A 14,792-nucleotide genomic window follows, 5' to 3' on the forward strand; every position below is an offset into this window, starting at 1 on the left:
AAGTATTTAAATGGAATGTCAGGTTAGGGAATATTGTCTTTCTTTTTCGTTGGCCATTAGTTCTTAGAGTAAATGGAGGTAACATATCGCATGGAATTAAAAACATGGAGATATATAAACGTGTAAATTGTTTTAAAAAATATAACGGCAACGGAAAAAAGTTTGCACATAAAAGGCATCGTCATTTCTAATGTCAATAGTTCAAACTCTTGCAAATGCGAGACCACTTTAATGGTGGTCGCACCCCTTTCTTTAGACACTGCTCTCCATATTCAGGTAACAGCGAGCACCATTTAAAGAAAGGGGCACGGACACCATTACAGTGAAAGTACTATATGGGGTGCTTTTATAAAAACAAAATTTGTTTGCGAGTTCACAAACAATTTTTTTGTTTGTGTAAAAGAGCCCCATGCCGTGCTTTCAATTTAATGGCTGCAGAACCTCTTTGTTTAGACGTGGCTCGCTGTAACATGAATAAGGCGAGTAGCATCTAAAGAAAGGGGCGTGCTCACTATTAAAGTGAAAGCAGGGTATGAAGTGCTTTCAATGGAAAAAAAAATGTTTCATAGCGTGGCAGCTAAAGTTAAAGTGGACTGTGCTGACAACTACAATAAATAAACAAGTGTGGACACTATAGTTACAGAGGACTGCGCTACCAAATTAAATAAAGAAGTGCGGCCGCTATAGTTTAAGTGGATCGCCATTACTAATTGAAATATAAAAGCGGGCGGCGTGCTGCGTGGTAGGGAAAGCACGTCGTGGGTGGAATAGGGGGAAATCATTAAAGAAAATAGTGTTCACAAACTAGATAAAGCAGACCATGTACCAACACAATTAAAAAGTCCAGTCCTCATGGGAGGTTACAAATGCAGACGAGGCGGTACCAACGAGGGACTACTAAGCCTATTCATGAATCAAATACAAACATTTAGAAAGGACAGTAACAGGAGCCAATTGAAAAGATGGGGGGCATGGGCGGAGCTTGAATTCCGCCCAGGATCGACCTAAATAGGCATGCACCTTACAGAGAGGCAGTACAAGAATTAATGTATTGACTTCACAAGCCAAAGTTTTCCCTAACAGAAGAATCTAAGTTGCTAAGAAATCAATTACCAGCACTTACGGAGTGATGCTCACAAAGCTTATTTTGATTATGTCTAATATGTCATAGGGTGGCATAAACCTACTATCTCCACTCAAGATGGTATATAAGGTGGTTTGCTAATTTAGTCAGCCTATGTCTCCTTAGTACCTCATTACGGGTCAAGCAATGAATTCTCTTTTAGGGCTTCTATGTGCACAACTGAAATTAATTAGGGCTTTTCAGCATATATTTCATACTCTTATATGTATTTATCCTTTTCCACGTCTAGAAAAGCCTTGCCACATGGCCGGTGTACTAATGGCTCTCATGGTCTCTAACATCTCTAACAAGTCCGCTAACAACCTCTTGCCAAAGTGCCTTGGCCCACTCCGCAGCTGATGCCATTTCCACAAGCAGCGTAGGGCTACTAAAACCAAACCCATGTGACTTAGAGAGACTGCTGAGGTCAGCTACAGTTTGATTCCCAACATTTTTACTCCACTCCCATGGGCGCCAGCCCTAATGGTCAAAAAGTGGGGGACTGAGATTAGGAGGATGTGGTACAAACATATCTTCACGCCCCGATAGAGTATGGTTACTCTGGGCAACAAAGTTTAAGCTGTCAGTCAGGTGTGCTCACTTTCTTCATCCCAAGCAAGAACCATCAAAAGGTCCTCGATTTCAGCCAAGGTAACGTTTTGAAAATGTCTGTAATTATCTGATAGAACTCATTTACCCTCATTAGAGGCTGGGGCTATGGGTTAGAACTTTCAACCTTCAATGAATAAGATTTACATGCACGGTCACTCAACTGCTCAAACTGTCTTTTTTGGTAGAGACTATCTAACCACAGATTCCTCAGCTTAACCCCAGGCAGCAGACTGGATCCAGAGATTTTTCAATAGCAATTCTCTCGTGCGTCAGTAGGCGGCATTATGCGGCTCCACGTTTGTTCAGTCCCGCCCCGGATGGAATGTCGGTCCACTATAACTGTACCATGTCTGTGCACAGACATCAGTTTCTTTCTGATCCCTGTCCACGCCGTCAGACATGAAGCTCTTAGAAATCAGAATTTGCCAGTGTGCAGTGTTCCCCTGTGAATAGATACCAAAGCAGCATCTCCCCAGGTAGTGGTTCTGTTGAATGGTTCAACCTGGAAATCCAGAAGGACAGATGGGGTGAAATGCCCATCCCGCCAGTCTTGGCTATCTAGGCAGTAGTGTGTTGTGAATGTCTGGAAGGATATTCACGTAGTAGCCTGGCAGAATGGTACACCCCACCCTAGAGCAGTGGTACCAACGTTTGCTCTGCTGGAATAAGCATGCAAACATTCTGGGGGTTGTTTCTTTGAAAGACCATAGCAGATTTTGTGCATACTACAATCCATAGGGAGTATAGTCTATTTAGTACAGCTTTCTCCTTCTTTGCTCCAGAGAGTCCCATAAAATGTTTCCCGTTCAATTGATCGTTTCTAGTCCGATCAATGTAAAACCTGAAGGCCCTCTTGGGATCAAGCCAATGAAGCTGTCCCTTCTCCTTGGATGGGTGAGGCAAGTTACAGAAAGCCGGCAAGTTGACATGTGTGGAAAGGTGTCATTCCCTTCCACAAGAATGCCGCTTTTGTCTGGAGAACCAGCTTGTCTGGAAAGAAGGATGTGTATGGCTACTGGACAGACCAGGCTCGCAGTTCAATCACTCGCCGGGCAGAAGTTATGGCAATGAGGAATACAGCTTTTTATGGTGAGTAGACGTAGAGAGCAGCTGTGCATGGGCACAAAAGGAGTGCACATCAGGTATTCGAAAAACATATTAAAGTTCACTGTGGAAATCCAAAAGGTGTTAGCGTGAGCATAAGGACCAGCCCTTCAAGAAACACATCATAACAGGTGAAATGAAAAGAGATGGCTGATGTACCAAATTCAACAATTCCGACAGAGCCAAAAGGTAACCCTTAACAGTAGGCGCAATAAAGTCTTGCTGGGATAAGGAAAGACAAAACAGTAGAATGTCGGATAACTTTGCCTGTAAAGGCTGAATTCAACGGGAAGAACAAAAGTCAACAAATATCGCCCAGTGTCCAGCATATACAGTTTTCGTGGAATAAAGTCAGGCAACACTTCAGGTTGGGAGATTGAAAGCCATTAACTGCTGCCGTTCATTCTCCACATATGAAGGTGCAGGCTGAGATGCAGCCCTGGGACACTGCTGCAACAAGAGTTCTACACGTAGGGGCAGCTGGATCAGAGGAAAAAATGCTCATGGTCAGAAGTTCCTTTTTCAACACTAGGCAACAGTGGTTGGTGTTTAAAGGCACATAGGAATCCAGAGCCCTAGTTGAGACAGGAGGCTTCTCTGAGGGAGAACTGTCTTGGGAACTCCAATGTGCAAAAGCTTCAACACTGCCAGTTCTCCGTGGTGGAGAATAGATCAAGCCACGGTCTTCACCGTCGCTGGAAGATGCCCTCTGCGCCTTTCGATTGTAACTGCCATTCATGAACTGTTGGGTAATAGTGGCTGAGTTAGTCGGCCCTGCCATCTGAAGATCCTGCCACGTGATGGGTAATCAGCTAAATGCCCTGAGCATTCAGCCACTTCCAAAGACCTAGAGCCTCTGCCAGAGGACCCACAACCTTACTCCACCCTGTTTCTTGCACTATCACATGGCAGTAGTGTTGCCCGTGAGAACCTGTACACCCATTTCCCCTTAATGGTCGAGAGGAATACCTTCAGCGCCAAGCGATCCACTCACATCTCCATGAGGTAAATGTGTCAAGTAGCCACCACTGCAGGTCTCTCACAGTCTCTGACACTTTGATGGAAACAGTTAGATTTCCTTGGTGCTGAGCCACTGGTACTTCAGATCTAACTGCAGTGCCCGCATGTGCCATCTACCATGGTCCACAAGCAGGATGCAGGAGGTCAAAAACAATCTCTCGCCGAGACCCAGGTCAAGGGACAGCACATCAGGATTACAGCCCCAATGTCCTGAACTCACTGAGGCAGAGGAATAACTAGAAAAGCACTGCATCTGCAATGGCTACGATGAAGGGAAGGCACTGTGTAGGAGTCCGGTGTGACTCTGCCATGTTAACGGAAAAACCCAAAAATATGAACAGGTCGGCCGTCGTCTGGGGGAGGGTTACGATTACTTGAGGTGAGCGACAGCCTTCAGTAGCCAGTAATCAAGATAGGGGAAAACGGCTAGTCTCATCCTCTATAGATGGGCTGCAACAACCGCCATCACAACTTTGTGAACACTCAAGGTGCCCTGGTATGGCCAAAAGGGAGAACGGAGAGCTGAAAGTGTTCCTGGCCTACCTGAAACTGCAGATAATGTCCATGGGATTGATGTAGAATGGGGGTAAGTCAATAAGCGTCTTGTGAAACCAACCCCATCATCCAGTCTCCCTGATCCAGGGCAGAAAGAACTTGGGCCAGAGCAAGCATCTTGAACTTTTCCTTCCAGGGAAAGAAGTTCCGAGGGCGAAGATCGAGGATTGAAGGATGGCCTACTTCCTTATTCTGCATCAGGAAATAATGGGAGTAACAGCCATTCCCAATCTCTGATCCTAGCACCCTAGATAGGACTCCCTTGGCCAAGCAAGTCTGAACCTCTCCTCGGAATCTGGGCAGGTGGCCATCTGAAACGTTTTGTGGTGTGGAAGGTATATCGGGGAGTGGAGATACAGGTACGGAAGGGAGTAACTGTGTTCTATAATTTGAAGCAGCCGTTGGTCAAATGTGATGCTCATGCACCTGGGGAGGTGAAAGGTGATGCAGCCTCCCATTGGTCAATCATGCGCTGCAGAGGATGACTTAAAGGGAATCGCTGCAGCTGCAGGCGGGAGTGTTGGTGTCTGGGTATATAGCTTCACCTGGGCCTCGAAAGGTGTCAGTGTTGCTTAGGGAATTGCAAAACGGGTAGAGCTAGGCTTCGAGAGTATGCAATGGCTTGCTCTCTTTAAACCTTGCCAATGCAGAGCCCACGTTTGCTCCAAAATGCCCTCAAAGGACATGTCCATTAATGTTTTCTGAACATCACTGGAGAAACCAGTGAAGCAAATCCAAGCATGGCACCTAAGCACCATAGTGATCCCGACCTCCCTACCCAGACAGTCAGTAGTGTCCAGACCTGAGCATATAGAATATTACATCGAGTCTCGGCCACCTCGTAAAAGAGTTTGGCTGAGTATTCTCAGGAATGGCAGTCAAGATGTCCACCACTATCACACCATGAGTACTAGTACCTTCCCAGGAGGCAACTAGTGTTGACGGATGACAGGGCGAGGACAGGAGAGGAAAACATGCGTTTGACAAATGTGTCCCCACCCAGGCAGGGTGATCGGAAATGCATTTAGAATTATTCTGTTTGTGGATGCCTGCACTACTAGATTTTCCAGAGTGAGAAGTTGCAAGAGGAATTCTCCATCTCCTGGGACAGACCTATGCAGCCTTGCTACCTGCCTGTTGACTTGTGAGCAAGATCCTGGTTTCGCCCAGGTGTCCATCAGTACTTAAGAGCCTTATTAAAGGGTAGAAAAGGTTCTGGACTTGTCTGCCCTGGGTTAAGGACCTCAGTCAAAAAAATTGTTTTGATGTCCGTGGCTGGTAAGTTGAGGTCTAAAACTTCTGCTGCTCTTTTGATTACAGTTGTGAAGGAGGCAGACCCCCTATGTGACAACTGCAGGATTTGGTGAGGAAAGGCCAATGTCTGGAGAGGAAGCTGGGCCACTGGAATTTTCTAAATCATGGAAAAGTCTGTCAATATCTTAAAGATCATCATCTGGGTTATTGTAATCTAATTGTTGAGATGTTTCAGGATCTGACTGCGAGTAAAGGCCCGTTATCTGTGACCTGGGAGAAGATTGTAGATTAGTCCGAGGCCTACAAACGTATTGGCTTCTCTTCTGGCATCACTTTGAAGCTGAGGATCAGACTTGTGGCATTGGTCACATCGCTGGGGCCGGAGAGGGCAGAGCCAAGTGCATAAAATGGCCTACTCGTATCAAGGTCGGATCCGTCAGCAGTATTCTGACGGGAGGCAATCTAGAGTCCGAAGGTGCTCCAGAGGGATTCGGATGGGTACCAAAGATCTGGTCCAAGAGCAATCTCAGCTCATGAAGCTGCTGTGGTGTAGCCGATGCCCAGGTAAAATTGGGGCGCCTCGGAGCATGGTCAGAATTGGTCGAACGACTCCGCAGTGCTGAGAAATCCTGGACATTACATGACTCCGAACGGTGGAAGTGGCAGGACTAAGGAGAACTGTGTTTGGACTTCTTATGTTTTTTGCCTTTATTGGGCTTACCAGAGCTTCATGACTTTGAGGACTATCAATCACAAGCTCTGCCTCAGGAGCAACAGCACATCTGCGCCCTTGACTAGGAGCAAGTCTTATTCAACTTCCTTCAGTGTTCCGTGGTGGCAGGTTTGGCTTTGCATTCGCAGATGGCCTTATGGTTCATAGTCACAGAGCTGTCACACGATGCAAAGTCATGCTTGGAGCAGAAACCCCAGAGACAGATATCATGCGCATCCGTCACCAACATCTGGCAATGACAGTCCTACTTGGTTGAAATCCTGTGTTTATTTTGGGAGGGGACATCCCCTGAACCCTGAGAACATTTTCTGAGAGAAAAGAATTCTGTCAAATTGACAGGATAAATGGAGCTCTGGATCCATGTAAGTAGGTGCAGAAAGAAAAGAACAGACATCGGCACACGAGTGCACAGCTGCACGACGCCACCTATTGATGTACAAGGGAATTGCCCTTCATTTCTCCCAGGTGATCCTTCCCATCTCAGCTAGTACCTACCCTTCACAGGAGTGATATCTCAATAAGGCAAGGAGAACGGCCTGCCACTGGTCAGGTTGGCATCAGCCATCCACCACTGAAGGTCCCAGGTTGCAACACCATAAATGTGGATGTTATCCGAAAGGCAGTCGCAATTTTGAACTTATTGAATGCAAAGGTGTGGTGATCTCTAATTTGACACCTTTTGTACCTTGTTAGATGTTAAAGCGGCCACTCCACAAAACAGTACGGGGGCAGTGAGGAATCTTCCACCAGAAAGAGCATTGCTGAAGGCAAAAAACTTATTTTTCTAATGGATACCACAGATTCTTCACCTTTAAAATAGATATCACAGCCATACCTTACAAAAAAGGACTTGGAACAGAAAGTCCTGCAAAATCGAGCTGACAAAGTACCATTACTGCCAGACCTGGACTGGAAATCAGTAGTGCTTCGTGAATTTGTTTTTGTATTTACTGACAACTGTGTTGCAACCTAGCATATATCCCTAGCATCCCTCATGTCAACATTATTACAGCAGTCTTGTACCTGGGCCCTCAATCCTTCCGGGGGCTGCTTTTTGGCAAGTGCGTAACAGATCTTGATCCACTGAGCTATTCACTTTGACAGTGTCCTAATTTACATTGTTTTTCCTTTCTTTGCAAGTGAAAACAAGACAAAGAGCGACGTAGCTTTCTTTGCATGTGAAATCCAGACAAAGAGCGCCTTAGCTTTCTTTGCAAGTGAAAACCAGACAAAGAGCTGATCATCTACCCAATAATGTTTTGTGCAGTCGAAGTAAAAACCTAAAGCAATGGAGTCTCTCCTCCTCCAATAGGTTAAACTGAGCAAAGAACGCCTGCAGAATGATCAACTGGCCAATGTGGAAGGGTGTTACAACTTTAGGAAGGATGGCCACATGTGTCTTTAGCACCAACGTGTTCAGAAAGAAGATAGTGTAGGATGGCTGTACTGACAACACCCGAAGTGCACTCGTGCACTGTGCAGATATGATGGCATAATCAGTTATGCCTTCAACTCAAAGCTGCACTCCTTCTGAGCTGGAATCGCCAGTGTGTTTTCACTGGGCAGGACACCAGCTTGGGTACTGTGAGATACCTCCTCTGGCCCAACCTTTCCCTTGACTGTCAAATGGAGTAGAGGTCTACAAGCAATGTTGACCCCCTCCTAACCGAAACAGTGAGAAAATGGGAAAAGGTGGGGGTTGGCGTGGCTTGATAAGCGGCAGGGGGTAGGGGGGTGGACAGTGAGCTCTCCTTCAGCCTCGGGAGCAGAGTGGCCAAAACAGATTACCTATTTTAAGTAGCGCGATCTCTTTCCCTTGTATGGCGAGAGAGGAACTGCACAACAGTCTGTCCAGAGCTAATCCTGCAGAATTAGGATCAGCGACTGCTCAGAAACTGAAAGGTTTAGTGACGTGTAGTTTTATGCAGTTTCTTTCCAGATTGTCATAAATGGTGTGGTGGGCCAGCACAATACCATCACAGGTGGAAAGAACATTAGCCCACTGTTAAGCAACGAGGTAGAATTTTGTAATGGAAGCAAACGGAACAAGAAAGAGAGAGTGCAGGAAGACGGGCGTTATCTCCACCAATGCAAACAAACTAAAATAAATCAAGTACAAGTTAACAGAACATTGAAATAGAAATGTAAACTAAATCAACAATGCACACCATTTTAAACGATTTGCACGAATTGTAGTAAAAATAAGGGAAACAAAATACTTAACTAAATAGTCCCACCAAATAAGTATTTAAAGTAATTCTTTATTGCTTGATTAACAAAAATCATTGTAATTAAAACATTAATATCATATGTAAAACAGTTCCTTGATCATTTTAAAAATGTGATATGTTAATTAACTAGGTCAATTTTCACTTCCATAAGTCGCCAATTGATATACAACTGTACACACAAAATATTTCTATGGTTACATACCGTACTGGAACATTGATACCACATGTACACATCTTTTATCGCAGTAGTTCATTAATCATAATACAACATACATAATGATCGAGTAGTTCCCAAAAATGTACAATAAAAACTGTAAAAGTGTTGTGCCATGCTGCAAATGAACTATACAGTGCCTAGGTGCTTACACATGGTCTATAGAGTCCAATCACACAAGTAACTACAAAAACACTGTCCATCATAGACCATAACATATAGGCCATAAAACAATTCCATAAAGCTGTAAACATGATATGCCATCATGTAAATGAACAATAAAGTGCCTCTGTGCTTTCATAACAACCTTCTAGATTGATCACAGAAGTTGCCAAAAACAGAATCATTGGGTCAAACTGCAAAAACATTCAAAGTACCAGGAGCCTAAAAACAATAACCTCATATTTTCTGATCCAATAAAATATCCCTTAATAATAGTTATAAACAAGTAAATTTAAACAGCAGAAACCATTAACATTTTTATCATTTTACAAATCAATGCAATTGAGTCACCCGATAAACATAAAATAAGGGCCTGGCCTGCTGATCTTACCCCAGCCTTAAGGAATAAAGGTTTTAGTAGTGCGCTACGTGTTTTAAGGAATTTAGGACACACACGCACACAATGTATAATAAGGTTTCACACAGCCACCCGCACAGTCTACATTCAGTAGTTAGCCATTGTTGTATTCAGATCGGCTTGCCCTCCCTTAGTTGGGTATATGCCCTGTCTTACTACTAAAAAATGTTTGCTTCATATGAGCCAAAAAAATAGGCATTCAAATATGGCTGAATTTGCAAGGACTGATGAGAATTAATCACTGACCAAGCTTGCGTTTTTGCCACTAAGGGTACCATATCCGGAATAAGTGAATTAATTGTAAAAAACAAATTCCAACTCAGAAAGGACAATGAATAGGTTAGCAAGTAGATAGAAAAATTCTTTATTGAAAATAAAGAATTCACTTTATTTCAACCTACATAATAATAAAATTATCACATAAAAGTGCAAATCATTTTTCACCCACTGAATGCTAACCTTTTCAGCCTTCATCAAGATGTTAAACATGCATAATCATTGCCAACATAAAATCATCTCTCAGATCATTTACTGTTAGTTATTGCATACTTCTCCAGTCTCTAGATATGTTAAAGAGCGGGGGGAGGGGTGCTCAGTGAGGGGGATGCGGTTGGGTTCCCTTTGCTACAAAACCACAACAACAAGATGGGGCTATACCAGTAAAAACATACCCTTTTATGAAGTTCTGAAAAAAATGTGCAAGAACCCTAGTGTTGGGTTATAGTAGGCCTGGGTGAAATTTTAATTATGCTGGCAAAATCTGTGAAAATCCTGCAATTACTTGAAATTTCGCATTAAGCAAAACTGTATAATTTTTGCACTAGCGAATCGTTTGTGCAGTAAATCTCTCTAAGAGCCAATCAGTCTCCAAACCAGTTTCCTGCCAGTATCTCATAGGACTTTTACCATTAGTGTGCGCTTGCCGGAAAAAGAAATTCACAGGAGATACTAGCAAACAATATTTTGCCTTAAAAAGGTAATTAATTTTTTTTAGGGTGTTTCAGAAGCAAAAAATGACACCATTTCGCCAACCATTAGTTTCTACCCCCGAGTACCATGTTAAACATGATGAGAGGCAAGAGACTTCAAATAAACATACCTTCCAAAATCTACAGGTGAACAATTGATTTAACATTAACTGCATGATGACCACCAAATAATTCCCAAGAAAGTATTTCATTCTGATGTACTAAGTATGCAATTCAAGGTGAAGTAAGTAATAACATGAAAACCATTATGCAAAATGTTACACAAGTTTAACATACAGCGGCTTCCCCCTACCCCCAAAAAATATAGTCAAAACCTCTCACCCAAAGTTTCTGGAATGTTTCTCCTCTCTCTGGCTGCTTCAGAAAGCCTAATAATTGTCCCTTCTTTGCGTTCAGTTATAAAGCGTATTCTGCCTGACCTCTCATCGTCCTCTTCCTCTTCATCAGATTCATCTTTTTTTTCTTCTTCTGTTTTAACAGTATGTAAACCTAACTATAATAGAAACAATAGGCATTACATTATGAAATGAGACTCACTTAGCTGTAACAATAATTTAGAAGCTTATACTACCAATAGTTTCACATGTTGCATACTTTCATCCAGTAGCTGATTTGACCTTTGCACCTTTTGTAAACTTTATACGCAATGTACTAAGCAGCAGCAACATTTTCATATTGTGTTATTGTAGGCGTTTATGGTTATTGCTCAAACTCACAGGGAGGTTGGGGGGCTCACCTCTTACTCTACAACAAGGCAAGCTCCAAGATATTGTTAAACTTAAGCATATTACTTTTGCAGCACAAATCTGCAATACAAACATCCTTTGACTAGAGTGGCAAGAAGGGTTTAATGTAGATAGCTTATGCAAAAAGTAGTACGAAAACATATTAAAGAACCGTTTTAACCTCTGGTAATAGAATCCTACTGCTACCTTCTGGGAGTACTTTAACTGAAGCGATCTTAAACACGTCAGTGGTCTTCAGTCTTTCTAAAAATGCTATTGTGCTTACAGTGCACTTTAATACATATCTACAGGAGATTTGTCCCTATCAGAATGCATACATACATGAAAATATCATTCACCAAGCAATGTAATAACAAGATGCCCAATTTAAGTGCCCAAACCACAAACTGCTTCATTTTAAGTGAATAGCAATGTTTTCTGTTTGGTCATTTGGTCTCCTTTAAAGCCTGTTATGTTTTTGAAAAAAAATAGGATTACCAAATTCTACGACTTCAGGCGCAATGCGCTAGGTAAACTGATGTGTGATACCCCCTGACTGTAAGCAACTTGGCATATTTTCAATCTCATGCACAGTATGATGAACACCATAAGCAAATGTACGAACCAGGCTTGTCACGCTAACGTAGGTGCACTGTGATCCAGCAGCATTGTGAAACGTCTCCATCTTCTCAAGAGATATTCACCGAAAGCAGGTCCGGTGACAGAAACTCATATACTGGTTTTGGAGCAACTTACTCATAGAATATTTCCCTTGCACTGTGTTCGCAGGCAACTCAATGCACACTTGGCAATATTTTGTCTTTCATCTGGAGAACAAACATATGTCTGGTGTTTCTCAAAGCACAAATATATCCCTTAAGTGTGTTTCTGCTACTTCCCAGTCCAATTTTTCAAATGCCGTATTTCCTTAGCTTCTTGCAATAAAAGAAGTATATTCTACACTTTGCTTCAATATATAATGTAGTATAGTATTCTTGTCTGCTCAGTGGCGTAACAGAAAATGATGAGCCCACCTTGCAGAATGTGATGAAGGGCCCCAGTATGGCTCATATCTCACAGATATTCATTGGTCTTGAGCTCAATGGGGACCCTCCAAAGAGTGGGGAGTCCCCTGAAGGATTGGGGCCCCCTAAGATACAGGGGTTGCACAGGCCTGTGTTACGTCAGTGTACAGTCTGCCTGATCTAAGACTAGTGCACAGACATTAGAAACTATTTTAATGCTATTCCTGTCCATAGTTCTGGCCAGTGCAATAGGCCATATTCCATAATCCCCTTCATGTGTGCTTCAATCCCTTCATGTCTGCTTCATTCCAATAAAAGAAGCGTCTGTCATTTTGCTTATCTCACTCTTTAACTTCAGGTAGTTGGCGAACAGCTTATACCCTTTGCTTCCAACCACATGGTCTTAAAGATTAGAAAGATATAATCAGCCACCACAGTGTATCGTTTGTTGAAATCCAACTTTATTTTCATGAGTGATGCATATGTTGTTGGGAGAATATCTTGAATGAACTGGCTCTCCAACCTTGCAATGTCGTCCAGCAAATGTTTGGATTGTTTCAAAGCTTCTTTCCTTCCCAAAAGGTCAATCATTTCTCCTCGTAGTATAGCTTTAAGATGCTGCACAAGGTCAAGCTTGTTTCAGTAGAGAAATACTGAGGCGCCACTTTGAGGTGGTGTTGGTCTCCACTTGTACATCAAAAGTAGAGATATGTTGGTGTGGTCTGAAAGGACTAATTGGATCGCTGTGAATTTACAGCACTGAGCAGTGCTCTTGCTTGTGAAAAAATAGTCCGTAAACCTTCCTAAATGAATTATAGTTATGAGAGAAAAAAGTGAAGGCCTGTGCATCTGGATACAGTATGTGTCACACGTCTGTAAACTTTTCATGTTTAATTACCCTCCTGACAAACATTTAGAACCCATTTAGGATTTATCTCTTCTCAGGTGGCCTATCTGTTCCAACATCAAGAAAGGTGTTTCAATCTCCTCCCATATTCAAGTACATTTTGTGAATAATTTCCTTATTTTTCTTTTCAATCTTTTTCCAAAAGCATGCATCTACAACTGTAGAGCATAGATGTTAACTGCCTTTTAAATTACGTTTTTAGTGCCAGCAGTGGCAAACACCAATTGACATTGGCCATCTGATTTCACATCAATGATAGCAGGTTTCAGATTTCTAAAAATTAGTATGGAAACAACATTCTTTTTATTTGCAAGCAAATTACCGATTTCTAACACCCATATATATGGTATATGTTAGATCTACAGGTTTCTTCTCATTTTGGTAAGTTTCTTGGATATATGTGAAGCTCACATTTTACATTTCTCCATGCAATATAATTGTGTTATTTGACAGGAGTGTTAATCTCCTTGATGCTCCATTTCATGAACATAACTGCACTTGATTAAGTTTGGTATCAGTCCTTCCAATATACGATGCGCTGGAATGGGTTTATCTCCAAAACCCACCTCAATTGGGCATGGGATTTCATCACATGGAAAGCCAAATAATGAGGTGAATTTCATGTTTGAGAATCTACTTTATTGATGTAGCTCTTCATCAATCCTCTGCTCACAATGTGTTCATGTCTTTAGGTATGTTTGTTGAACCCTTGTATGCCCCATTTGCAAGTGTACAATTTTCAATTTTGCTGGAATTTTAACGATCGTCATCAATGGAGAAATCAATGAGAGTTTGGGGTGAACTGTGAATACCATATTACAAGTGGTAACCCAAGGGCATATTCACAGTGCACTATCTATTTGGGAATCTGTGCTAAAATATGCCTTATTTGGGGTTAAAAAGAAGTTAAAAGTATCTGCACTTTCTAATAGACTCTGGCTTGCGCCTGGTTTAGCCTTTATTTGGTTTCCATTTCTTATGATGAAATGGAATCTAGGACTTCTTGTAATTTTCCAGTTCATAAACCTTTTGGTCCTCTCCAAGTAACTTTGGATTTTCCAGGCAGCATTATTCCAAATCTTATGTTAGTAAGGTTTCATATGAAAGATTTTTTTTCCTCCTCACTGGAGCTTTTGTCAGAACTTGCAACATGTAAACTTGTTGTCCGACCCAAGTTACTGCCTTCTTTTTTCTCTTGCTGTTTGTTTACTGTCAGGTTGCATTTATGGGTTGTTGTTAACAGTAGAATTAACTATGATTGTACAGAGACTGCAATTTTATACTTTACATAAGCAATCTGCTGATATGATATCCTGTTAATTAAATGGTTTTCTTTCCTGCTTCAATATATATGCACCCTATGCACTTGAGTCAATATTTATTAACATTTCATTGTGAAAAATGCTTTTTTGGTGCTTAATACAGATTCTTGCAAACTGGTATATGTTCATTTTGCTTCAGTCTTAATACCTTACCTCGTGATGTATTTAATACATTTCTGTCTCAACATTTCTTCAATAATGTCTCAACTATCTTAATGCTTCTTTACTGCTGCTTTAATGTTGCTTGGTGTTCATTTCTCTTTCCATTATTACATTTTAGCTGAGCTTCTTTTGTGCTCTACCTTTTTTCCTCTCCTTGCTTGAACTCAAATCTCTCTGAGGAACTCTGTGCTTGCCAGTTTAGTGTTTCCATGCTGTTGTTGTTGCTTGACGGTAAA

General features: G+C 42.0%; 1 protein-coding gene across 7 annotated transcripts in view; it reads right to left on the minus strand.

The window, feature by feature from the left end:
* RBM33 (RNA binding motif protein 33) overlaps positions 1–14,792 on the minus strand; it is a 594,498-nt gene that overhangs the window by 403,736 nt on the left and 175,970 nt on the right. For all 7 annotated transcript variants that reach the window (XR_014970135.1, XR_014970134.1, XR_014970136.1 and 4 more), the window contains one exon: positions 10,737–10,908. Coding sequence is in view for 4 of the 7 variants with exons in the window: in XM_085631975.1 (XP_085488101.1) it covers positions 10,737–10,908 (172 nt within the window). In the remaining 3 variants the exon portion in view is untranslated. The remainder of the gene's footprint in view (positions 1–10,736; positions 10,909–14,792) is intronic.

This window comes from Triturus cristatus, chromosome 10, assembly GCF_964204655.1.
Source record: "Triturus cristatus chromosome 10, aTriCri1.1, whole genome shotgun sequence".
Taxonomy (NCBI): domain Eukaryota; kingdom Metazoa; phylum Chordata; class Amphibia; order Caudata; family Salamandridae; genus Triturus; species Triturus cristatus.